Source organism: Netta rufina (genome assembly GCF_964035555.1).
Source record: "Netta rufina genome assembly, chromosome: 20".
In the NCBI taxonomy this organism is placed as follows: domain Eukaryota; kingdom Metazoa; phylum Chordata; class Aves; order Anseriformes; family Anatidae; genus Netta; species Netta rufina.
The window spans coordinates 2,797,784-2,823,608 of NC_140144.1; the positions used below are offsets into that span (position 1 = coordinate 2,797,784).

At 47.3% G+C, this 25,825-nt stretch overlaps 2 protein-coding genes across 2 annotated transcripts; one reads left to right on the forward strand and one right to left on the reverse strand.

Moving 5' to 3' along the window:
* LOC311217347 (ectonucleoside triphosphate diphosphohydrolase 2-like) lies at window positions 1–11,098 on the reverse strand (the record flags this gene model as incomplete). Its single annotated transcript, XM_084299330.1, has 9 exons — window positions 1–231; window positions 1,084–1,215; window positions 2,131–2,226; window positions 3,057–3,332; window positions 4,627–4,851; window positions 6,143–6,302; window positions 7,041–7,191; window positions 8,771–8,888; window positions 10,985–11,098. 9 exons carry the CDS (start codon window positions 11,096–11,098, stop codon window positions 1–3), a joined length of 1,503 nt encoding a protein of 500 aa, XP_084155456.1.
* A 2,023-nt stretch (window positions 11,099–13,121) lies between these two features.
* NELFB (negative elongation factor complex member B) lies at window positions 13,122–24,527 on the forward strand. The gene is made up of 13 exons (XM_084299318.1): window positions 13,122–13,243; window positions 13,556–13,719; window positions 13,910–14,009; window positions 14,785–15,015; window positions 16,653–16,838; window positions 18,147–18,259; window positions 18,969–19,071; window positions 19,907–20,002; window positions 20,701–20,843; window positions 21,734–21,840; window positions 22,783–22,924; window positions 23,712–23,820; window positions 24,078–24,527. Exons 1-13 carry the CDS (start codon window positions 13,142–13,144, stop codon window positions 24,213–24,215), a joined length of 1,734 nt encoding a protein of 577 aa, XP_084155444.1. The 5' UTR covers window positions 13,122–13,141; the 3' UTR covers window positions 24,216–24,527.
* The last annotated feature ends 1,298 nt before the right edge of the window (window positions 24,528–25,825 follow it).

A 25,825-nucleotide genomic window follows, 5' to 3' on the forward strand; every position in this document is an offset into this window, starting at 1 on the left:
TCAGTTGTCATCAAAAACACTGCTGTTCCTGTTACTGAAGCTGTTTTCCTTGACCATCACTCGGTATGAGATGCGCATGAAAGAGCCAGTGAGCAGCACAACGAAGAGGATAAGGAGCAAAGACCAGACACCCGGTTCGATCCCCTTGAGGACTCCTGGGCTGTCCTGGGGGATGGTGTTGGTGAGACTCAGCAGGTACCCGAGAGTCCAGCCAGATGATGGATCACCAATCTATTGAAGTAAAAAGGAGGAGAGATCAGAAGAGAAGCAGACACTGTGGAGCCCAGCTGTGTTTCTGTACAAAGGCCCAAGGCCTTACATGCTTTATTTGAGACTGACCTAAGGATTAGGCTGGAAGTGAGCGGCTCTTCCTCTCCTAGGGAACACTGACAGGCCTTAACTGCCCTGCCCAGCCTCACCTACCCACTGGCCTTGGAGCCCTATTTAAGCTCTGGCCTGGGCAGCCAGCTCCCCCCTGAGCGATGCTGTGGGTGCATCTGTGTGCTGTTCTTTCTCCTGCTTGCTGACTGGATTTCCCAGGTAGGCCTCTGCTGTAAGCAGCTTTGCTTGTGGTCCTATTGCCTGGGTGGATTTTAGGCTGGTGGTGTCAGTAGCTTGTCTTTGGCTTTCTAGTCTGAGCTTGCTGGATGGATCCCAGCCCTAACTCATTACCTTGCTTTTGTCTGACTCCTTCCATGTGGCTGACTGAGCTGCTATCGCTGGTATTGCCCTGCTCAGGTACTAGGAGATATGCCTTTGTCGGTGAGCATTTGGCTCAGGAAATATTATCAGCAGTTTGTCCTCAGCATTAAGTTGCAATGGAGCTTCTTCTGCTTATTAGACATGGATTCTTAAAGATGATACTGCTTCAAATAAGGTTTTGGCCTTTCAGGTTTTCAGTGGGGGCAAGAGGAATCCCTAGCTCTCTGACATTCTTTCCTGCTTCTAAAAACTGAATTTATTTTGCAAAACTATGTTGCTGGAGAAACCTTGTTGGTTAGGGCTTGTAGGACTGGGAACAGACTGGCTTTACTGAAAGCATCCCTCCCTTGTCATTGGACATACCACACCTTGGTAACTGACCTCTCGGAAGGCAGTCTGAACAGACTTATCGAAGTCCAGCGTGTATCCCTTTGTACTGAGATGAAAGATGAAAGCGGTTACAAAGCAGTAATCAGCAACTACATCCAGGCTTGTCTCGGACTCCTGGACTAGCTGGTGTCATTTCCAGAAAAATAATGGAGGAAAAAAAAAAGTAAATATTCAGTAGCTGAACTTCAGGCTTGCTTAAACCCTCCCGCTTCCTGCTCTGGGACTGACTGCAGGACTGGAGGAGAGGGGTGGTGTCCTGTGCAGACTGAAGCCATGCTTCCTGCACCCACTGGGCTGTGGTCTGGGGATCAGTGCTACCTCTCGGTGCCTTTGTTCCCACCTTGTTAAAAGATCTGGCAGTTCAAAGAGTATCAGAACTGGCAGTCAGGTCTCAGGTCAACTGCTTGGTGTGATTTTCTGCTCTCTAATTAGGCTGAGCTAATGCTGCAGCCTTTCAGCGGAAGCACTAACGAGCCCTTTTCCTTCTATCCAGAAGAGAGAACTTCAGGGAACTGCTAATGAGACTTGCAAACCCTGTAGGAACTGGCCAGTTTAGATGTTGCTGTGGAAGGGACGCTTGGTTGGTGTATGCTCAAATGAGGGTGGTGTCATAAGACACCAACTGAGGAAGAGAACCTCCAGACACCCCATGGCTTGGGCTGTGTGAGCCCAGGTGAAATGGGATATTCCCCGGAGCCTAAGCAGATGTGTCCCTTGCACTGAATGAGTGGAGGATAACAGGAGGACCAAGGTGATGTGCAGGAGTAAGTAGATGGGCTTCCTGTTTACTCCTTAATATGCAGTAGAAGGCATTTGTGACTTCTCATGGAATTAAGTACAGGTGTTGCCAAGAGTAGCAGCTGAGATTTGAGAGGAAGGAAAATAAGTGGAGCCTGTTTCCTCAAAGTGTAAAAAAAATAAAGATTTTCCCTGAGGAAGCCAATGATTTACGGCTCTGTTAGTCTGACCCATGTGGGCTTTTATAACAGTGTCCCTTGCTTCCCACTATCCCTGTATGCTAAATTATTCCACAGTTACCTCTTTGACAGACATCCCACAAATCTTGTCGACCGCCTGACCCAAGTCAGGAGAGGGTACAGATTTTCTCAGGAAGTCCATGGCCTCAGAAATCACCTACAACAGCAACAAAAATAATCATCAGGTTGGACTGTGCATCCTTGCCTGCAGTGCCTGTAGGAAGTGGCAGTAGGCATGGGGCACCTTGCCCAGGTGCCCTCCCTATGCACCTGTGTTTGGTTACAGTGCCTCTGAGGAAAACAAGAAAGATCTGTTGCTGTCTGGAGAAGGAAACAGAGCTGAGTTTAGCTTGCACACAGCAGCCTCCTGGCCCTCTGGCTACGTAGGCTAGTCCTTGTGCTCCTTGGCACTCTGTCTATAGGAGATGCAGCAGCAGGGAACTGGGGAGACTTCTCTAATTCCTCCCTCTGGATGCCTTCTCTGAAATGCACTCAGTATGTCTTAGGACCTTGCAGTGGTTCTGGCTTAACATCCTAATGATTTGGACACTAGATCCAAGATCTCAGGTATAAGCACACTCGTGGTGGAACATGCCTGGATGTTACCTCAAAGTGGGAGAGGAACTTTAGTTTCACCACGGTCTTGATGTGAGAAGACCCCAGCATGCAGCCCCTACCTGCCCTAACCCTGCGGGATCACACGAGCTCCTTTATGGCTCTATGGAGCCCCCCACGGTCATCTCACAAGCAGACATTGCTGAGACATGGGATGGAAAAGCCTCATCAGAGTTTGTGGTGGGAAGCCTGTGGTCCATTTTTGAACACCTTTGCCCCAACGGGGGGGGGAAAGGCAGAAGTGCATGTGTGGCCCTGGCTCTCTTGGCTAGCCATTGTGGCTGTTCCCACTGTACTTATTAATGACCAAACTGGTCCCATTTCACGGGTTCCCAATTCTAATTGCTTTCCCCGGTGTCAATGAGAACCCACCAGAAACCTGGTCTGCGAGGGCTTGACAGCACTGCTGAGGGAATGCGTGAGGAAGCTGCAGGAGGAGGAGGAGGAGTTGAGCAGGCTGTGCACAAGGGTCACGCAGGCAGACGGGTTGCTGGAACCGGTGATGTTGAAGACCTCGTCAGGACCAGGGATGTCCGATGCGTCGTCACTGGCAGCACAAGGCCCTGCATGCACTGACTGCCACCGCACTTCCTGGGAGTAGGTGAGGGGCCAGCAGGGATTAGACACAGTTTTAGCACTTCTCTGATCCTAGGGAGAGAATAAAACAAGGGTAGAGGCAGCAAGAGAGGAGGTCGGCATCCCAAGGCTTTATAGAGGGAGACAATACAACAAAGTAAGGAACAGTTGTGGGTTTTTTTCCAGCACCACAGTGTTGTAATGAGCAGGCAGGCTGCAAACGGTTTGCCAAACCTTATCTCAGTTAATTCTACTGCAAGACCCAGATGCTGCAGGGTCCCAGCTCCTGCTGAGTTCAGGGCAAGCTGCAATGACTGGGTCTGCTGTGGGAGGCTGAGGAGCTGCAGCCTGTGGGTGTCTTGGCCCTACCTGCTCTCAGGCCAGAAATACAATTTCAATGAATAAGGTATTCTTTCCAGATAAAAGAAAGGCTGTTCTGGTCTGCCTTCAAACACGTTCAATTCCTCTTTTGTCCATGCTCACGAGTCTGGTTGCTGAAACCCTGGGTAATCCTGCTTGCATTAGGCAGTCAGCCAGGCCTGGGCAATTCTCTGGTTTATGATGTTTCAGCCCTCATGCTCCCCATTAGCGAGGGTGACCTGGATGGCATGTGAGTTCCAGTTAGCTGCTTGCCCATGTGGGCAAGCGGGGACCATGCAGGGCTGTGGAAACCCCTTGAGAATCAGTGTTTTTTGTCTCTAGGAGTTCCCCAGTACATCTGTGGTAAATGGGGCCCTCTGTGGGGCATCCAGGTCTCATATCAGGGTCTGCTCCCCGGAGGGAGGTGTGGCCGGGCACTGAGTAGCTTGTTTATGAAAAATTCAGTTTTGCTGAGGACAAGAATGATTCCTGAATTTGCATCAGATTGCGCCACCAGTCCCTGCAAGTGGGGAAAACAATTTGGAAGAATCAAAACACCTGCATGTTTTCAAAATGTAATATTGCTCTTTTAGAAAGGGCTTCAGAGCTGGTCAACAGGACAGCAATATCCTGAACAGAAGGTCCCTGGTGGTTCCCAGGTGCTCCCCTTCTAGGATGGGGATCCAAGGGAAGTCTTTGCCTCTCTCCACCCTGAATGTGACCTTAGCACCTGTGGAGAGCAGCTTTGTGCTTGTGTGCATTAGGCAGGGAGACAGGGAGTCTGCAAGTAGGAAATCCTGAACTGTGTGTCTGCTTGGAGGGCATCAGTTCAGGCATGGGGACAAATGCATTGGGCTTTTTTTTTTTTTCTTCAGATAATTGTGAACACACTCTGCAAAAGACTGACTGATATTTTGCCCCTTAGCAGCTACACCCTATGAAACCAGTGCAAAGGGTTGATATTATATCCAGGAGCCTCGCAGCAGCCCTTCTGGCAGGTACTCACTTGTATGAGCATAGAGAGCAGCCTCCTGCGGAGCTGGTCCATGCCATGGCAGGGGCAGTGATGGGTGTACACGTCGTGTGTCCGCCCGTACAGCTGCAGCCTCACTCCTTCCTTTGGCACCTGGTTCCCTTCTTCCCTGAAGGTGAGCTGTATTGAGGTTCCTCCCATGGACAGGACTCCTGCCATCCCCTTTCCGGAAGGGACCAAGTGTCCTCGCCAGTCATACTGACCCCAAAAGAACCAGAGAGGTTGGTTATTAGGACTTCTACATCTGCATCATGGTCAGATACAAGCACTACTGCACAGAGAAAGCAGCTTTCTGGTGCTGTACAGCTGCCCCCCTCCACTCCCAGGACATAAGGATGCTGAACTGCAGGATTTGGAGGGAACAGAGGTGCCAAGGGAACAGAGGAACCACAGCCATCTGCACAGAGCTTTCCACAGTCAACGAGAGCAAACAGGGCTCACAGCCTTGGATGGCTGCTCAAGGCAGTGGTCTCAGAAGGTAGGAGCAGGGGAGAAGATGGTGGGGAATGAGAGGGAGGTTTCCAGGTTGGCAGTTACGGGCTTCAGGTGCTGCCTTGATGCTGAAGTGTTCCTCCTGTCAGGAGAACCCTGTGGTTTCATCTCCTGCAGTCTTGCAGAACTGATTTTGGCAATGCTGAAGTTAGCAGTGTGGGCAGGAAAGCTCACACTGCAGGCAGTGCTCTGTCCCTGGCCTGGGGAGGCTGTGTTGCTGCCAGCAGGGCTAGCAATTCCCAAGCTAGTGCATGTTTGCTGCTGTTTTTCAGAACTCTGTTTCACTTCCCTGCTATGGAGTTACTCAGCTGCTGTCTGGCCTCCCTTTTTTTTTGCACTTTGAGTCTTTCTTGGGAGCCATTGGATTGAGAAGCCATGGAGGAAGCACGGAAAATTAAATGCACTTTGTTGTTCAGTGTGTGCCTTCTGAATACAGACCAGGCACCTATGCTAGGGACACCCAGCTGTACTCGTGCTGGCATCTCAATGAGAGGGACATTTACAGGCTTTTCTCTTGCTTCTCCGTCCACAGGCTGGTCCCTGGGACAGCTGGACCCTGGTGACAACTGCACAGTACCCTGCAGATATAGCAGCAATGCCTGTTCAACAGTGGCTCTGGGCTAGGACTGAAGGTCCCTGAGCAGGGCACTGGAATTCTTGTGTACACCCGGGAGCAGGCTGTGTAAGGTTGTGTTTGTGAACGTCGTGTATGCGTTGTCCAAAAGCCTCACATCAGGACAAGAATATGAGCACATCCAGGCAAGGCTGTGTTAGAGGTTTGGTCCCTCAGCCTGATTTTAATCATCTCACATCATCTTCCCCCCAGCCAGCTAGTGTTAGATATAACCTGCCTTCTCTAAAAGGCAGTGCAAGCAGTGCTCAAGCATTGTTTACAGTGCAGGGATTTATAATGGTCCCTCCACTTGTCTCTGTTGCTGTTTGTTAATGGGAATTACTCGGCTCAGTTCTGTACTTTCCAGACAGGATCATCCTTTACCTTGAAGAAGTTCTCCAGGACGTAGTTAACAGCAATCCAATTGAATACTTCTTTGTTTAGACTGGACAGGATTTGTGCCCCCTGAAAGTCAAAGGGCGTTGACTTCAGGGCCACAGTCAGGGCTGCGAGGAGATCGTCAGAGAAGGTGGGATGGCTGAGGCTAGACAGAAAAGAAAAAGAAGGCACAATTGCTGTTACAGGGCTTTGCCAGGAGCAGCCCACAGTGCACAGCTGCAGGACATCTGCTGTGCTCCCTATTTTGGGTGGCAGCACTGTGAGGCACAACGATAATCCTCCTCCTGCTGCTACTTCCCTCTCCCCTCGCACAGCGCTGGTGGCAACAACAGCCTGCACAACGAAAATGCAGAGGGAAGGTTTGAGCAGCTGTGCCACCAGTCCAGAATCTGGGAGCTTAGTACCCGCTGACACTGAGGGATCCTGTGGCCTTGCCACCAGACTCCAGACTTTACTTTTTCCCAATGTCCATAAGGAGCCAGAGGTCCCAGTGAGGTGACTGAGAACAGGTCCAGTATGTAGGGTGGACCTTCCCACCACTGCTCCCAACCTGCTGCCAAGAAGCACCACTGCACACTCACGTGGATTGCCATTAAAGCTAAAAACACTTCAGCTTCCAGACTGACAGACGTTTCCCCCAGCCCTGATTGTGAAGGTGACCAGTGGCAGTAGCAAGACTGTCGTCTTCATGGCTGCTTTGGGGCACAGGGTATGGACACAGCCATGCCGTGCTCCCCTCCAGTACATGGGGAGCTGAAGAAGGTTTACCTGACCAGCAGATTAGGGATGAAACACTGCAGAGCAGACAGGGTGAGACTCATTTACAGACTGATCCACATGACGTGTGCTGATCTCTGGGTGTGGGTTTGCAACATGCACTCACTTCAGCTGCCTCGTGCTGGTGGTTGCTCCCAGGTAGAGGGGAGTTTGGCTGTGCTGCTCTGTCGGGATCGTTTTCTGGGCCTGGTTCAAACATGTATCCAAGCTCTTCCCTACTTTCTGAGGTGAATCTGAGTAGTTGAAGATTCCTGGACCTGGGGATCAGGGGAAAGAATGGAATTTTCTGTGGGAAGATGTGGGAGAAGCTGTGGGAGGTGTTACTAGAGGGCATGCTGTCCTTCAGGACACACACAAAGCCAGGATCTGTCACAGGTGGAACAAAGGAGCTCCCACTTCTTCCATTGCTCTCTTCTGGGAGTAAAATGGTCAATATGTAAATACCAAATTACATTCATCTAACCCTAGCTGTGCTGCTAAGATACCCTGTAAATGACCATGCGCCAGCCACATGACTGCTGCAACAGCTGAGGCTGTCTCAGCTCAGAGGAAAAAATGTAAGTGCTATAAAAGATAAACAAAGGGCACACTGCCACGCAGGCAGCATCGAAAGTGATGTCATCTCCTTCCTCCAGCCACTTCCTTCTGTGTTGGTGGAGGTGGCTTGTGAACCAGTTATCTACCAACAGGACACCTCTGGTCTAGAGGAAGCTGGTGCTGTGCAGACAGAAGCTGTGTGCAAGCCCTGACTCATCTTTCCGAGCGAGATTCAATGTGGTCTGAAATGTTGATTTTGAACAATCACCCGGAAAAAGCCTGGCTTCCCCAGCCTCTGTCCCTCTTGCCTTGCTGGCTGCATGACTCCCTCCCCAGGGGTTTTGCTCTCCTGGGCCCCGTATGGAGCTGAGCTCACATGTAGAAAGAGACCTGCAGACAAGGAATTCTTGCTGCTGCTGACACCCTGCTGCAGCAGCTTCAAGTAAGTGTTCAAGCATGGAGCTACAGTTAGTTTTTTAACTCAGCCTGTGACCGTGGCAGCAGTCAAGACAAACACAAGTTTTCAGGGAGCCCTTAGTGCACCATCTGTATGTGGTTTGTTTCGCTAGCAGCCTGCAAGAGCATCCCTTCCCTGCTTGTTGCGAGGCTGCCCTGCTACTGAGAGTTCAGGGCTTCCAGCATTCTGCTGTAATCATGCCTCAACATCAAAGCAAGATTTAGAGATAGGGAAGAAAAACCCCAAGCGCATTAAAGTACAAAACTCTTTTAGCTGGCACCTGTGGGGCTTAGGCGACCCAAACTATTGAAAAATACCCCAGTATTCTCCAAAATGTGACACTTAAAGCCAAGCTGAACTCATACTTTTGGTATCAAAGGGGTTGGAGCTGTCATGCCTCCTGTGGGGCTATACCACTCACTGCCCAGAGTACAGCTGGGAGGAGGAAGTTACCAGGAGTCTCCCTGCAGCCAGACTTGTCTCCATTGCTGTTCACCATCTCCCCTGGATGAGGACCTCAGCAACCCTGGCTCGTCCACTGACCCACGTGGATGTTGGAACCACCCCTCGGTGTGCTCCCCTAGCTGCAGCAAGCCACCGAAGCTGTCATCTGCTACTGAAGTGCTCTGACACCCAGCTGTGTATAGATAAATCTGCCCACGCTGAGGAAGACCCATGCTGAAAATGAGCAGCCTGCGCTTCGCTGTTGCCAACATTTCAGGTTTCAGCTAGATGATACAGGAGCTGAGGAAATCGCAGCAGTGGACCACACACAGACCTCTCCATTTTGTTCCATCCTGTGCTAATCCCAGAGCCCAGAATTCATGGATCGGGCACCTTACCTTGCACGACACAGGAACTGCACTCTGTGATAACCCCAGTCTTGTTTGCCTTGGTAGTGGTCCACTGGTAGATGAACAGGACGGTGCGGGATGGGCCAGCATCCAGAACAACGCCATACTGGAAAACCCCGAAAGCATTCTAAATAAACACTGAATGCACAATTCTTTGTTATTGTAGGGCCGCTCATTGTTTTGTAGGTACTCTGGGTGACCCATGGGCCTACACAGCAGTATTTCATTTAGCTTTTTACATTCAAAGAAAGAGTGAAGGCAGGAGATGATGTGCATTTAGAGTGAAGCATCTGCATTTCTGAATATATACACGAGGAGCAGCAGAAGTGGAGAAACACCCAGAAATACGTAATTTCTGTAGTGGCATGCTCTGTGGTTGTTCCTGAAACCAGGCAGAGGGCTTCCATGGCAAGCTGAGCCATCTGGAGCTTGGGAGAAACAGGCCCTAGTGCAGTGGGAGACGGAACTATACAGTTTCTCAGCTGAATCTGGGACTCAGATTGCTGCTGGGTTAATATGTTAGAGAAAGAAGGCTTTCATGCAGAACTTGGAGGGCTGTGGCTTTCTGCTGCTTCTAAGGAACCCGAGACTCACTTCCCTACTGGAGATAGTGCAGCATGGGTTGGGTTTGCCCTGATGTGTGCCAGATCTGTTTGAGCCGCAGCGTACTCGGACTAACCATCGCACGCACTGTCCAGTGCAGCCGTTCCATGCAGACTGAGAGGATGTCTTGGCAAAAACAGCAGCAGCCTGCGTGAGATTTCTCAACACCTTGTGCACTGTCATATTTCTCCTACTGCCTAGTAGTGAGGCTGAGGGTTTTCTTAGTCTCTTTGCAGCCCAGGGTCTGGTCTGTTTGCCACTAATTGAGCTTGACAGTGCTGTAGCTGGTACATGAGGGTTAGGAAAGGAGAGACCACAGGGGTACCCTGCAGTGCAGCTCTCAAAATGCCCTTAAAATAGCACTCGTGCTAGCCTAGGGTATCGCTTCCCCATTCCAGTCTGGGACATCTGTGGTAGTGCGTGGTCTAAGCTGCATCTTCTACAGAAATACTCATAGCTGTCACTGAGTGGGAGGAGAAAGCTCTGGAGAGGCCTCTAGAGAGGCTGGTGCTTGCAGCATCGGAAGGGTTTTAGCAGAAGATGGAGCCTGGCTCAGCCCTGCCTGCTGCCAGCCGCCTGCACCCTTCCTGAGAGCTCCCAGGCTCGGTGCTGGGGCTGGAGCTGGTGCGGCTGGAGCCCGAGCAGAATGCGGAAAGGGGACGCAGCTCCCTGCCCGAGCCTGCTGGCATCCTCCCACACGAGTGACAGCTCGTATTTCTGGCAGGGACATGTCAGCTGCCGCAGGAGAGGAGGAAACAAATGCTCTTGGTGGAGAAGCCGGGATTTTTCCTCCCTCACAAAATGAGAGAGTGCTGCTGGGAGCGCAAGGCAGGGGAGAGTATTGCTGCTTTAGTGCCACAGCTCAGCATCAGGGAAGGAAAGAGGTGCTGGCAAAGCACGGAGTAACAGGGTTTTTTTAATCCAGTTTTGTTTGAGAAGCCTGGGGGAGGATAGTGTCTCTAAACTTGTAGGTTAGCGTAGTTCTGAATAAACCACAGTGTGTGACTAAGCACACCTCAGCAGCTTTGTGTCAAGAAGCACGGGCAGATCTGGCAGCTGTGTATGGCAGGATGGATCTTCAGCTGAGATCAAGAGGGGAAAGGAGAAGTAGGAGAGAAAACCCTACCGACTTCCAAGAGGGACCCAGCTCTTTCCCTCCCCTGAAATCACGGCCCCTTGCTGCTGTGGGGTGGCTCCTGCTGGGGGCTGCCTCTGCCCAGCCCACACGGGGCATTTCTGCTGGCTGATGGACAATGCTCAGCTGGCACCTCCTCTCACCAGCTGGGCACCTGGACCCAAAGGCTCAGCTTGGTTTTGGTTGGAAAAGCTATACTATGCCGAAGGATGCTCTTGCATCCTCACAGCCTTGTTCTGGTCCATGTTCTGTTGTTTCAGGCTAGAAAGTCAGTAGCTCAATGAATCTAAAAAGCAACAGAACGCCAGTTTGTAGTTTAAGTGCCTGGCTTGCACCATGGAGAGGCACAAGGAAACAGGCAGGCTCTCCTTAAGCAGTAGCCCCATAGCCATGGATAGTGTCCTTTGCTTATTGCCCCTCTTGACCCCAGCTTTGCCACCCCTGCCGGAGCCGTTCGCCCTTACCTTGGTCCTGAGCGGGGTGACGGGGACGTCTTTGGTGGAGACGCAGAGCAGCACGATGCCCGTCAGTCCCGCTACGATCACCAGCCAGGGGGGAAGGAGCTCACGCCAAGACATGAAGCACTTTTTGTCAGAGAGTCAAAGAGGAAGCAGAGGAGCAGCAAACGCAAGCCCACATCTGACAGCGGCTGCTTTCTACGAGCTTTAAAAAGAGGAGAAAGGCGGGGCCAGGGCCAGGCTCTGGCTTCAGCCCAGCCCCAAGCCACAGGGACCATGAGGAGCGCGTGGGCCAGGCTGCGACGGGCCGGGCAGAGCACCCGTCCGCCAGCCATGCACGCAGTCAGTGCAACCACAGCTTCGTGCGATTCCGGTGCTCGCTTGGCAGAGGCATCGCCAGAACCTCGAAACCGCCCCGGGCAATGGTGTTGAGGGTAAACAGAAATGCGGGGTGAACTCTCCTGTTTAATAAGCAGGAAGCAGGCAAACTCATCGCGCTGGTATTCTGCGCCTGGCAGTGCTAGCAGGAGCTGCCAAAATTAGAAATGGGGAAACTCCTCGTGGCTGGGTTTCCTTTTCATCCGAGGGCCGTGCTTGGCACTGGTGTGGACCTGAGGCGCTCCCTGCAAGGATGCCTTCATCTGCAATGGGGCAGAGCACTGGCATTCTGCCTCCAGACTGCTCGTGGTGCCTCGTCTGCACTCAGGTGGCAGCTGAGACGGGAAAACATCTGCATTTTTGGGTTCCACGCACAGGAGGCTCTGGCTGGCTTGCTCCTTGCTGTGGGTGGGAGGCAGCCGGGGCTGCTCAGGCCGTTTGGCCCCCACGCCACTATCAGCATCAGTGCCTGCATGCCCCTTCCCTCACAAAGACACATCCCTGAAAACAGAGTTTCTGAGGAAGAATCTCTTAGCCTCAGGAGAGGTGTTTCTTTCAGGCTGTTCTGCTCTGCTTCCCAGTGATTGGGTCTAGTAATAAACCTGCAACTGCTTTAAAATAAATGTTTTGGCTTGTACAAACTGACCTGTTTCTTGGCAAGGCAATCTTGACCCCATGGCTAGCAGAAGACTTCACCAGCTAGGCCTGTACCTGCAGAATGACTAGAAGAATGACACCAGCAGGGTGTATTTGGAGACACATCTCTTGGTCTGAAAGTTGTTTTAAGCCTTTATCTTCCTGCAGAGTTCAGACTCCAGTTGAGACTTTGCTGGTGCATAACTGGAAGGCATAAGCAGCTGTTTTGTCTACACAAATGCCCCACTTTGCAACGGGGACACGGATTAAATCACCAGAGTGCTGACGTTCCCATGCTTTCATGTCTGCCCAGAAGGACAGGCAAGCTTTCACACGGCTCACTGGGAAAGATTCCTACCGCAGTTCAGCTTTGTGCAGCATAGCAAGCAAAATTGGTGCCCCAGGCATCCTCCTGTCTCAAAGACATGCTGCGCACACACGTGGGGTGTGTGCAGCAGCTGCTTGCACCAGGGTGGCTGTCTGAGGGCTTATGGACACTGGCTGGTCACAGTAGTTTAGACTGACTTCATGGTACTGATAAAAGCACCCTTGAGACACAGGACTCTTAGTCCTGCCCTTGCTACTAGCCTTTTGGGGGCTCTAAATCACGTAGGTTTTGCTTTGATTGTTCTGCTAACTGCTGGGCAATTGCCAAAGGGCTTTCTGCGAGGACTTGAACTATTGCAAACTCTAGATATGTAAATATCCCGACGCAGCCAAGAGAGAAAGTAATGCAACCTGCTTCTGTGCCTCATGGCTGGATAATTCACTTGAGGTATGAGGTGTCTGTGTACAAGCTCACACAAACCTTGGCTTCCAGCCAGGAAGGGGAGAGCACAGCCCTGGTGCACGGCTGCAGAGCTGTAGCAAATATCCCGAAACTTGGCGCTGGCGGCGGCCAAACGACGGACGGGGAAAGGCATTTTCCCCGCTGCGCGCCGTTTTTGGTGTCGTTTCCCGATTTCACCACTTTCAGCGGGGCAGAAAAGCTGCTTTCGGCCGCAGGCGGCCCGGAACCTTCGGTGCGGCGCAGCGCGTTCCGCGGGACGGGAAGGGCGGCGGACCGCGCTGCGCTGGGGGACCCGGCAGCGGGGCGGACCGCGGCGGGGCCGTGGCGGGAGCGGGCCGGGGGGGGGCGGCGGGGCCGCCATGTACGCGGGGCTGCAGGAGCTGGGGGTGGCCAACGGCGAGGACCTGAAGGAGACGCTGACCAACTGCACCGAGCCGCTCAAGGCCATCGAGCAGTTCCAGGTGAGGCGGGGTCGCCATGGAGACGCCCGGCCTGCACCGGGCCTCGGCGGGAGCAGCCCCCCGGGGAGCGGGGCTGGGTGTGGGGAGGGGGCGACAAGACCCGAGGAGGGGGTGTCTGTGCTTTGTTTTGTGTTTTTTTTTGTTTGTTTGTTTGTTTTCTTTTCTTTTCTTTTCTTTTCTTTTCTTTTCTTTTCTTTTCTTTTTTTTTTTTTTTTTCTTTTTCCCTTTTTTATTTATTTTAAAGCCAGCACGGCTTCAGCAGTCCTCACTGTCGCTCCCTGACCGCCCCCTGTCCCGTATTTGTGTTGGCAGACAGAAAATGGGGTCCTCCTGCCCTCCCTGCAGTCGGCGCTGCCCTTCCTGGACCTGCACGGCACCCCCCGGCTGGAGTTCCACCAGTCGGTGTTCGACGAGCTGAGGGAGAAGCTGCTGGAGCGGGTCTCGGCCATCGCTTTGGAAGGGAAAGTTGAGGAAAGGTTTGTCAGCAGGCTTCTTGGTTATTCGCAGTGAGCTGGGAATTTAATGTGAAAGCTACAACAGATGAGAAAACTCTCTGCAAAGGAGCGTTGACTTTTCTGGGTGTGCAAGTTCCAGTGTTTGAGATGAGCCACTTTGGTCCTTTGCTGTTAAATGGTAGTAGAGCATCTTGCTCTTCTGTGTTTCTAGGTACAAGAAGCTGGAAGATCTCCTGGAGAAAAGCTTTTCCTTGGTCAAGATGCCTTCCATACAGCCCGTGGTAATGTGTGTCATGAAGCACTTGCCCAAGGTAAAACCACTGCTCCAGTTGGCCTGTTCTGTTACATCTCTGTTACACTGTTTCTCTTAGCTGGGCAGGGTTGCAAGCTCTGGCTGCAGACCCTCTGCAAGTGTTAGGAACTGACTGGAAAACTTACTTGATTCTCATGGCTTTTAACAGCTCTGTACTGAGGTGTTAATTCAAAAAGCATTTTACTTCTTCAAAATCTGGTGGGACAGTTGCCCTACTTTATTTAATACATGCACCTTTCTAAGAGAAGTCAAGTTCACTGATATGTGAATTTTTCTATAGCTGACTGAAAATCCGTAGCAAATGGAAAGTAAAACTTGAAGAATGCAATTAGAAGCAGGGAGGATTGAAATTCAGATTTGTGAAACAAAAATCTCTATGAATAGCGTTATTAAAAGTATCATATCGTACTTAAGGTAATGGGTACAGAACTGTCACTATCAGAACTTTTATAAGCCACTGAATTTTAAATCATCACTCCAAATCATACTGTCACATACATAAAGTCTTTTGTCCTCTTTGGAAGAAATAAGGAAAAACTTGATGTGTAACCTGCTTGCTTAAGAATTTAAGTGTCTTAGGACTAGCTTATTGCTCCTTGGAGTAGGGAAGGAAAAAGATGAGACTGTGATATCTTATTTAATTGCATCATTTTGTAAATTACTAGACTGCCTGGGATGGCGATTTAGATGTCCTCTGCAGTCGCTTACCTATTGCTTGGACAGTCAGCCAGGTGGGGTTCTCTACACTTAGGTAACTGCTCTGTTGATCACAGGTCCCTGAGAAGAAGCTGAAGTTGGTAATGGCCGATAAGGATTTGTATAAAGCATGTGCAGTGGAGGTGAAGCGCCAGATTTGGCAGGATAACCAGGCGCTGTTTGGTGATGAGGTATCTCCGCTGCTGAAACAATATATCCTGGAGAAAGAAAACATTCTCTTCAGCAATGAAATTTCTGTCTTGAACAATTTCTTCAGTCCATCTCCCAAAGCAAGACGGCAGGGAGAGGTAAGGACAAGGAAACCTCTTAAGACACACTTGTGAATGTTGTTTGTTACCTTGCAGTCTACCTCATCAAACAGTGAGGTGTTGGTTTCAACCATCTAACTTTGCTACTAAATTTGCAAAGTATTTTGCAACAAAATACTTAGGCTGGACAAAGTATTTGCAAGAAATACATTCCATTATGTCTTACACATCTTGATCAAAGCAGCAGGAATTACTTTAATAGTTGCTTGAGGCAGTGTAATAATTGATTAATGTTCTGAGCTGTTTATGAATTTTTAAATGTTTTTCTGTATTGCTCAGTCTGGCTTTAATATCCATCAGCTGTTCTGAAAGCAGAGTATTTCTTATCAAATCAATTTGATTATCTTAAGTGGTTTTTTTTGTTTGTTTTTTTAAGCAGGACAGAGAAACCAACTTTTTTTTTTTTCTTAGTTGGAAAGGAACATAGAAAGTTCCTATCCTAAGCTGGCTTTCAGAAAAGTTGCTCTTTGGATGGAATTACATGAGGGGACAGAGCTGATCTAACACTGCTGCTGGAAAGGCAGGTGGTGCTCCTGCCCTCCCTCCCTCTGGCTCTGGTGATATCAGCCCCTTCCATGAGCTGATTCAGCTCCGTAAGTGCTACAGAATCTTCAGCAAATAAAACCAGTAAGTGGGTTTCCAAGGCAGTGAGTTAAATCTGCTCAAAGAAGAGATCATCTGGGATGAAACCCTTTGCAAAGTGCCTGCCTGCGTGAGCCATCCTTTATGTGCCAGGGAACAGTGGCGTAGATGTTAGGAGTGGGTCTCTCTCTTTTTAGCAACAGCAAGCTATTAGATTGGATCAGCTGCAATGTGTCACTTAGGGGACTTTTTCTCCAAAAGGGAAATACCAGAGTTTCTGGAAGGACCTTGCTACTGAGAATGCAAAGGAATACCAGGGATAAGGAAGTACAAAGCTTTCATTTCAGAGGAGTACCGTATCTGTTACAGTTACGTGGGGGGTGTGGTTTGGATCTGTTTTGCTTTCAAAAGCCAGCTTCTAGTGCTGGTACTCTGGTGCAATTGGTTTCAGGTTTATACTGCAGACTTCACCTTCATTCTCATGTCCACAGCCTGAAAATAGAAATACAACAAGTCTTTCAAAAAAAATGAGCTGCTTTCCATGTTACAGTAATTGTAGATTACATTATTTGATACCAGGTAACTGAGCACCTTAACTTTGCAAATGCTGCTGCTACTTTCCACGCAGCCCCCAAGAGAGCCTGTTTTCAAAATGCCTGGCTTCCTGGCTCTCTTATGGCTGTGAAAGATTTGCTGAGCATCTCTTGAAGAAGCACTTTGTCAAATCCTGATTTGAAATCATAAAATATCCCAAGTTGGAAGGGTGGAAAGGACCCATAAGGATCAAGTCCAACTCCTGGCACCACACAGGTCTACCCAAAAATTTGTGACTAAGTGCACAGTCCAAACGCTTCTTAAATTCAGACAGGCTTGGTGCAGTGACTACTTCACTGGGGAGCCTGTTGCAGTGTGCAACCACCCTCCAAACCACCCAAATAATTGCTTTTAAGGAGCTTGGAAGAAATAACATTTTGCGTGTGTGTGGTCATGGTACTTCTTGGTACTGAGTGCACGTTTTTCCCCTTTGGGTTTAGGTGGTTCAGAAGCTGACTCAGATGATTGGGAAGAACGTGAAGCTCTACGATATGGTGTTGCAGTTTCTGAGAACATTGTTCCTTCGGACAAGGAATGTTCATTACTGCACGCTACGGGCAGAGCTCCTGATGTCACTGCATGACCTGGAAATCAGTGAAATCTGCACCGTTGACCCCTGTCATAAGGTATTAATCATGTGGGACAGATGGGAGTATTACTGGAGAATTTTCTGTTTCGCCCACTCCTGTGCATACCTGCTGCCCTGCAGGACTTCAGACCAGAGAAGATGAGTCCTCTCTGTGAAGAGAGTTCAGACCTTGAATCCAAAAGTCATCTTATAGTCCTTGGAACTTCAGGTGAAAATTTCATCTTGGTTAACCAGCAGCTTGCTTCATTTCATAACCCATAAATCATTCAAATTGATGGTACTCGTGGAGCGTTAAAAATAGCATCTAATCTGGCCTATGTAGATGCTGCAAAAAATAAGCGAAAACATCAGCTAGCCCCAGGTTCTTAATCAAAGCTTGCTTTCCTTCCTGTTGTGCTGGTGTGATACACTCCATCTGTCAGTAAACTGTGTGTGTAACATTAAATACTTCGGATCCTGAATTTTAAAAACTATTAGAGTACTGGGGTGTGGTGGGCCTGGTGTTAGCGTCACATCAGGATTTTGTTATTGGTCCTTTGTCCATGGCCGGCATCGTTCTGATCTACAAGAAGACTTCTTTTTCTAAGTAATACTGCCAAGTTTTATGTGTATTCTGCTTACAGAGAGTATGTCCTCGAGTGATGATCAATATTACTGCATGCTCTTTAACATCTTCAGATCAAGAGTCTCAAAATCGGTATACAGTGACTGAATAGAAAAGGGCAATTCTTGTTCAAGTTACAGATTGTTTTCAGGTGACTGCATTTTGCCACCATATAATGGTGTGAGGAAAGTAAGCCACGATGAAAGCATCCCAGAAAATTGAGCAAGTTTTTTCTGTCTTGACAGCTGAAATGCTGAGAAAAACGTGTGTTGTTTTCTTTAAGGGTGGGAAAAACAAACAAACAAACAACAATTTTAGGTCAGATAAGATGTCTTACTGTCTTTTCCATTTGATATGAAAGCAGAGAGCTCCAGAAGGTAACCCCTTCTTACAAGGTGGGAGTTGTAGTGCCATGGCTAAAATATCCAACATTATTGCTGCTAATTGATACAGCTTCAGTGTGAGCCTCAATTGCCAGGGAATGCCTGTCTTGGAACAGGAGAAAGTGGCAACAGTTTAACTTATATCGGTACCTCTGACCTCTTCTTGGGATGTTTGTATGTTTGAGCTCCTCTGTATTTGTGATCAGCTTGCTACCATACCCAAGTGTATTAACAAAGCTTATTAACTCCAGAGATTTGGAGGTCATTCCAAGTCTGTTTTCTCCGATACTGTGTTTTCTATTGCCAGTTTAATGAGATCTGTCATTATTGTTAAGCTTTCTTCTTTTTTTTTGAACAGTTCACCTGGTGCCTTGATGCCTGCATTCGGGAGAAGTTTGTGGACAACAAGAGAGCTCGGGAATTGCAAGGATTTTTGGATGGAGTGAAGAAGGGACAAGAACAAGTTTTGGGGTAAGCCACTTAAGCTGTTTATTGAGAAACTGGAAATTGGTTCCCAGCAGTCACAACGTCTAGCTTGTTTTTTAGGTGTTAATTCTTCCCCAGAGCTAGACAGCAGCTAGTAGTTCCTCTGTGTGGTCAAATGCAGTGGATTCATCAGCATTACTGCAGACATGTTCTGGTGAAAAAACTTGTACTGCTTAAGTTACTACCCTTGAGTGATTGTTGCAGTCTCCTTTATGGCCTGGTAACGGGCTGTGTGAGGTCTCCTGTTTGATTTCATCACAAAAGATGTTCAGTAATTATTTTCATTGACTTGAAGGAGCATGTTATCTGAAGAAACACTCACAGCTTTTTTACAAAGGCAGGAGAAGCTTTATGGGGTGGACAACTGTAGGTAATAAGTGACAGAAATTCAGGTTTTGCATTATAATTGTAAGGGTATTGTTGCAGTAGTTGCCTTGTGTCCCTTCTCTTTAACAGTGGTTTCCATGTGTGTTGTTTGTTGTTTTTTTTTTTTTTTTTTTAAGTGTACAGAAGTGCATGTACCGCTTTGACATTAGATGGGATAGTTGATGGGCTTACAAGAACAGGCTCAAACATCTTACTCCAGTGAGATGCATTTTCTTAAGAAGCTGGTGTCATACAGTGGGATATGGAACTGGGCTGCAGGGGTGGCTGTTATGTGTGACGTGTGTTTGATTTTTGCTTCTTCTCTCAGGGACTTATCGATGATCTTGTGTGATCCCTTTGCCATTAACACCTTGGCCTTGAGTACCATAAGGCACCTGCAAGACCTGGTAGGGCAGGACACCTTACCCAGGGTGAGTGTTGCAGCACATGTACCTGGAGTGAATCTCTCTTAACTGAATAGCATCTATCAGCAAAAGACTGGCAATATGGAAGAAGTATCATTAAGTTCTCTAATGCGTGTGTAAATTGAAATAAGAGAAATGTAATACTGGCTTCCCATTTGTAGCACATGCCTTAGAGCTCTGCAGGAGCACTGTTTGGAGATGGGCATTTTGGAGCTCTGAACTGACAACAAATTCTTTGCATGGTTCATTCTGTCCTAACAGCTATGCATATACATACATCCCTGCTTTGTCCTTCCATCAGTTCACCTAACAGCAGCAGCCTTTATTCCCTGTGTGAGTCTTTTGCTGCATTTATCCTGGAGTTGTTAAATTTTGTTGTTGGATGAAATAACTTCTTTGTGGCAGTTTGACGGAAAATTGTTTTGGTTTTAGGGCACAACATAAATGAAAATTTGTTGTTGTTCTTACACTTCCCATTTCTCACTTCTGCTGAAATGACTTGATTCATCCTGTCACGTTGTATTTCAGTATTCTAATTTGGTTGGACACATTTAAAAGCAGTGTCCTGATCACACTGGCTGCATACTTCTTGGCACATTGTAAAATGTTACAAAAAAACAGCTCTCAGGTGTGCCTGTTGTTCTTTAAGCTGTTTGATTCCTATTTGAGGAATCAGCTATCGATTAAATTTGAGAACTGAATGCCTCTAGCAATATCAGAGAAGACTGTTAGTGCAGGAGTGCTTTGACTGTAAACCACTGCTTCCAAAGAAATACCTGTAAGTGCAAATTGTGGAATATCAAACTATCTGTTTTTTTTTCCCTACTCCTTAAAATTCGAGGAAAGTCCAGATCTACTACTGCTCCTTAGGATGCTGTCCTTGGGACAGGGGGCCTGGGACATGATTGACAGTCAAGTCTTCAAGGAACCAAAAATGGTGAGCTTCCTTAGATTTGATTCTTATATGGTTTGCATTATGAGTCCCTGATTTAATCTTCAAGTCAGCTTCCTGCATTCCTCTCATCAGTGATTTAGAAAAAGACATGCAAGTGGTCACCGAGCAGCAGCTCAAATGGACACGCTGTAAGCTCCATTTACCTGAATGTCTGTCCCTTACTGTTTTTTAATTGAACTGTTCCTCTAATAAAATCTGTAGCCTTCCATTCTGTGTTTCTGATAGAACACAGGTTGTGCTGCCTTGCATGGAGAGAAGATGCACTAAAACTCTTTTCTATTGCTACTCTAGTTATGCATTGATCCCTGTCAGTTAAGGCCATGAAGAAAATTATTTGTAATATCTGAAAAAGAGATGGTAGCCTCCTTAACATGCAGTACTTGGAGATTGGAAAAGGTTCCTTGGAAGAGAAACTATGTAATTGTCCAGGGTAACAGCTGTGCTCAAATTCTTTCCATAGATTAGGTGAAATACAGCTTTCCTCATTACCAGTGGATAATGTGGAAGTGAATTTTTCAAGAAGTTTGAAGGGAACTGGATGTCTGAAAGCTTGCTTTCCTAGGTGTAGGGTGGGGCTATTAATATTGCCTTAATATTTGTTACAGTGCTGTGGGACTGTTAGGTGGCATGAACTGATTGATGAAAACATTGTTCTTTCCCCTCTCTTCAATCCCTCTAAGGAAGTTGAGCTGATCACCAAGTTCTTGCCTATGCTGATGTCTTTTGTGGTGGATGACCACACGTTCAATGTAGATCAGAAACTGCCCTCGGAGGAGAAGGGGCCAATTCCCTACCCCAGCACCATTCCTGAAGCTTTCACCAAGTACGTAATCTGCCTTACCAGCCTTTTACATATCAGTCTTATTGATAAAGCAAAACATCAAGGAGCCAACCAACAGTGACAGGAGAATATACTGCATGTGGTAAAGTGAAGACTTTTTTGGGTAAGATTTAGTCCTGGTTAATGAAGCTTGAACTTTACCTTCTGCAGAACAGGTTTGCACCACAATTCCTCAAATAAAATACATCTACATAAAGTACTGTTTCTTGCTATGACCATTTTTTCAGCAGGGTGAATATCGAAGTACTTGTTATTACTCCTTTCAGATGCACTGATTGTAACTTCCCAAGCAGTGAATGATGAGTATTTGAGTGATACAACTTAATCTGGGTGCAGCTGGATAAGTGCCATGCTCGCCACCTGGAGAGTGCTATTGTAAATCATAAATTTTGCATTTTTGTTACACAGACACTCTCTGAAGACAACCTATCACTCTGGGGGCTTCAAAGAGATAATTAAAAATCCTCATTGTGCTCTGTCATATTCATATCTTGTGCTAATTTCCAGAACAATTCTTTGTTTATATGCTAGAATACAGAGTACTATATCCCAGTACTTATATTTAAAATTGTTTTATGACAGTGCTGACATTTGACCTTTGGGAAACCTTAAAACAAAACACTATTGTGCTTTGTATAATTTTTGAATGCTAGGACCTGTTTTAAAACCCATTTTGGATGATCACTTATCATTAATACTATTTAAAATGCACACAATCAAATCAAAGTCACTGAGCAGCTGCTTTCAGTGGGTTTGAGGTTAGTCATTCCTGTAACTGCTTGATTCCTGTCCATCACCATTCTAAACTCCCTTGAAGAAAACAAAAACAAAACTGTTTTATTGATTAAGAAACTTTGCTTCTCTTGTAACAGATTCTTGCAGGACAACAGAATAGCTTGTGAGATTGGGCTATACTACATCCTTCACATCACTAAACAGAGGAACAAGAATGCTTTCCTCAGGCTTCTGCCAGCACTAGGTGCGTTTTGGTCTTGTCTTCTATTCTGTAGCTGTTTGCCTTGTCTTGGAGACCCAGGAGGCAAGTAACAATCTGAAATGAAACTTGTTGCAGAGACAAAGATGGATGTTCAGCTTTTGGCTCTTCTGGTGACTTAATTGTAAAGCACTGCAGAATGACGTGGTTGTTTTTGTCTGCAATTAGGATACTTTTCTCCTGCTCCAAGAATTTAGGGGTAGTGGCTGAAAGTCAGTAGTTCCTTACATCAAAGGCTGTATTAACAATGGAATTAGCTGAGAGCTATTTGGAATGAATGAAAGATAAAAAGCAGGTGGCTTAATTCTGCTGCTGCTCACAGTAATTGCATATGACCAAAAATTCTTGGGACTTGGCTTTGTGTGGTGAAAAAACCTGTAACAAAACAGGACTGAACACAGCCCTAAATTCTTCTCTGACTTACCTGATTTCTCTGGGTTAAGTTGCATGAGAGCTCTGAAGCAATCGTAGGAATTGCTGCTCCCAATAATGGGGGGCTCACTTCCCACTCTCTCTCTCACTGGTGTTCTTTGGGCCCTTTGCTTAACTACCAGCTCATTTACATGGGTGACTTTTTCCACTGGTAGGTGATTTGCATCTGTTCACTTTGAGGTCTGAGAAGTGCAACGAGGTGGATGTGGCTGTAAGCAGAGGACTATGGAGAAGTATAGAAGGGGGACCCTGTGATTTTGGCAGCAGCAAGCTGCTCTGTTTGACCTCAGTCTTCAAGATATCACGGGTTTTCTGCATACATTTCTCAGACTTCTGCTCCTAATGTAGAAGCTCACAGCCACCTTCCTGGGTTACCTGTTGTAAAAGCCAATAAGGAAAAGGTTTTGCAAAGTTCTCAACAAGAACATCTGCTTATGTCGTCAAGGTTTGGCACATCCTTGCAAGTCTCGGTCTCTCTTTTTTCATGTTGTACAGTTGAGACATTCAGTGACCTGGCCTTCGGTGACATATTTCTGCATCTGCTCACTGGTAACCTCACACTTCTGGGTGACGAATTTGCACTCGAGGAGTTCTGCACCAGTCTCTTTGATGGCTTCTTTCTCACTGCTTGCTCAAGGTAAATCTGATTTTGCTCAGATGTGTTTATGAGATAGCTGTGAGAGGCTGCACTTCTTTGAGCTATTGTTTAATATTTCAGCAAATTCTTCATGCGTAGTTGAGATCTTAGCTTGATACTGTTTCTCTTTTAGGAAAGGCTTATGTTTTGTTTAAAAAAAATTGAACAGCAAAATTGTTAGTTGTTCATTGTAAATTATTGCTTAAACTGGAATTGTTCTCAAGCTGGAGTTGCAAAAGATAATATCCTTTGTGTTTTGTGATAGCTGTGACTAGGAAGCAGTAACTGTAGCTCTTTGCAGTACCAGCGGCACACAGCAAACCTGTTTGTTAGTTCTTTTAAGTCAGTGTGGTTCAGCTGGTGGCCAGATCTGGGAGGCTTGCTGTTCAGGCATGGCAGTATTCAGTGCTGCTGCTGCCACCGCCATTTCCTCCACATGCACTGAGGGCCAAATATCCTCCTCTATGTGCATGTGGCCTATTCGGTGCATCTGAGAGACAAAAATATCTGCCACGTGCTGTAGTCTGTGCTTAAAATCCACCTCTCCTTCCCCATGGTTGCTACCGTTGGTCCACCCTTGTTGAATTAATTCCATGAATTGCTTGAAAGTCTAAGGCAGGGTTAGCACTTTGGCACGCAGGCAATTCTCAGTTACTTGGGGAGATTACAACAAAGCTGCAGTCTGTGGCTCTGTCAGGTATTCTTCTGGTAGGGCTGCTATAGGCTTCTCATTCTTCGAGACTGATTGTTTATATCAGCTACTCTGTTCTAAAATTGCTTTTTGCAGAAAGGAGAATGTACATAGACATGTGCTGAGACTGCTGCTTCATCTGCATCACAAAGTGGCGCCTGCCAAATTAGAGTCTCTCCAGAAGGCTTTGGAACCCAACAAACAGGTAAGAAGGGAAACATGAGAAAGGGAAAATTAATTGCAAATGAGAGCAGCTGCCTTTCCAGACGTTGCTTAATGGAACACGTGCTCTGCTCAGATAGCAGCTTTCCAAGTTGTCTTAATTACCTTGTAACTTCCTCTTTCTGTGTTGGTTTGTGTTAAAACATTGAGGGTAATTGCAAATTTAGTGCTGTAGCTAGTAGTAGCAAGAATGAAGTCTGACTCTCCTGTTTGTCCCCTTCTCTAAATCTCTTTCCGCAGAGTGGGGAACCTGTGAAGGAGCTTTATAACCAACTCACTGAGAAACTGGAGCTTCGCAAGCCTAGTCCAGCCGAAGTGACTGAGACTCCCTCCATGGAACTGCCCTTGCCCACTGTGCCCACACCAGCCTCACGCTGAGCTATGTCTGTAGTGCAAGAGTGAGACATGAGAAAAACTAACCTAGTGCTCAGCAGCGTGAAGGCACTGTACTGCCTTGTCAAGTGTCTCTGCCTACAGGGTGGAAACAAACAAACAAACAAAAGCCACTGAAGCTCTTTCAGGAAACACTGCAGTTTACCCAACTCACTGGCTCTTGCTGGTTAAAACTCTGTATGCAGTGCATTGCAGAGGTTTACTTTTCTTAAAGATAGCTGAGCGTCTTCTTGTAGATCACTTAAAACTGACTGTACAATTTTTTTTCAAAAACAAAAGGCGTATTTTTAAGCTTTGCATCTTGTATTCTTAAACTCTATTCCAAGAACTGATAAATGAGTGTCTAACTTGGGGTTGAGTGGATAGTGTGAACTCCTGTAGGCTAAGCGTAGCTTTTTCCCTGGCTGTTAACGTGCTCCTTTGGGTCTTTAGGTCTGATGCTCAGCAGATGGAAATGTCAGAGGAAATAACCTCCACTGATATGATTTCCTGTTTGAGGTTCTAGCTCTTCGCTACGTGGTAAGACATGCTGCATTAGTCAGGGATGTCTACCACTGTCAGTAGACCAAGAAGCAACGAGCAGCCATCTTATGAAGAAGGCCACAAATTGAGTCTGGCTCTTGCTCGCCTTTTCTCCCCACTTTTCTTCAAAGGAGTAGCTTTAAGTGAATCTTGGAGCCGGTGAAGTAAAACCAGAACTACCGTGTTCCCAAATGGCAGTGGGGTTTGAGTGTAGGTTTTGAGTGACTTTCTAACTGAAAAAATAGCCTGTATCTTCATGGCTTATCTGTGTTGCTGTCTGTACTGATACTGTTAATTCCTGTTCTTCTTTTACTGCTGCCTCAGTGTAAATGTCAGGCAGTGTGCAGGAAGGTGAGCATGGGAAAAGAATAAGCTGTGTGAGTTTACAAGTGACTTTCCATTTATTTCAGCAAGTACAATATATCTGAAAAGAATCTCACCGGACCTCTAAGCAGGAAGCTGTCTGCCTGAATTGTTCTGAATTGCAGAATAACTCAGGTATTAAAGGCACCTCTAAGGGTCTTCAGTTCACCCTCAGACTAGTGCCAAACCTAGACGAGGCTGCTCAGGAGCAGGACTTTGTATTTATCTCTTAGTTTCTTGAGGTATCTGTCAGGCCATTTCTCTAGCCTGTTGAGTTCCCTCTGAACAGGAGCTCTGCCCAGCACGTCAGCCATTCTCACAACTTGATATCATTTTCAAACTTGCTGAGGGTGTGTTCTGTCTTCAGGTTACAAATAGAGGCATTAAATAATATTAGCCCCATTACTGACCCCTGAGGAATGTTACATGTATCTGGCTGCCGGTTGGACTTTGTGCTCTTGGTCACAACCCTCTGGACCTGGTATCTTGCCAGTTTTCCACGTGGCAATCTGCACCACAGCAAAGGGGTTTGGCTGTATGTTTTCTTCAGGCGGTTGTGTCCAAAGCCCTTTAAAGTCAAGGTAAACTGCTGCTCTCCCCTCATCTACCAAGCCAAGTATCCCTTCTTAGAAGGTTATCAGGTTTGTCACAATTAACCCTTGGGATTTCCCACGTGTGCTGGCTGCGCCCAGTTACTTTCTTGCTAGTCT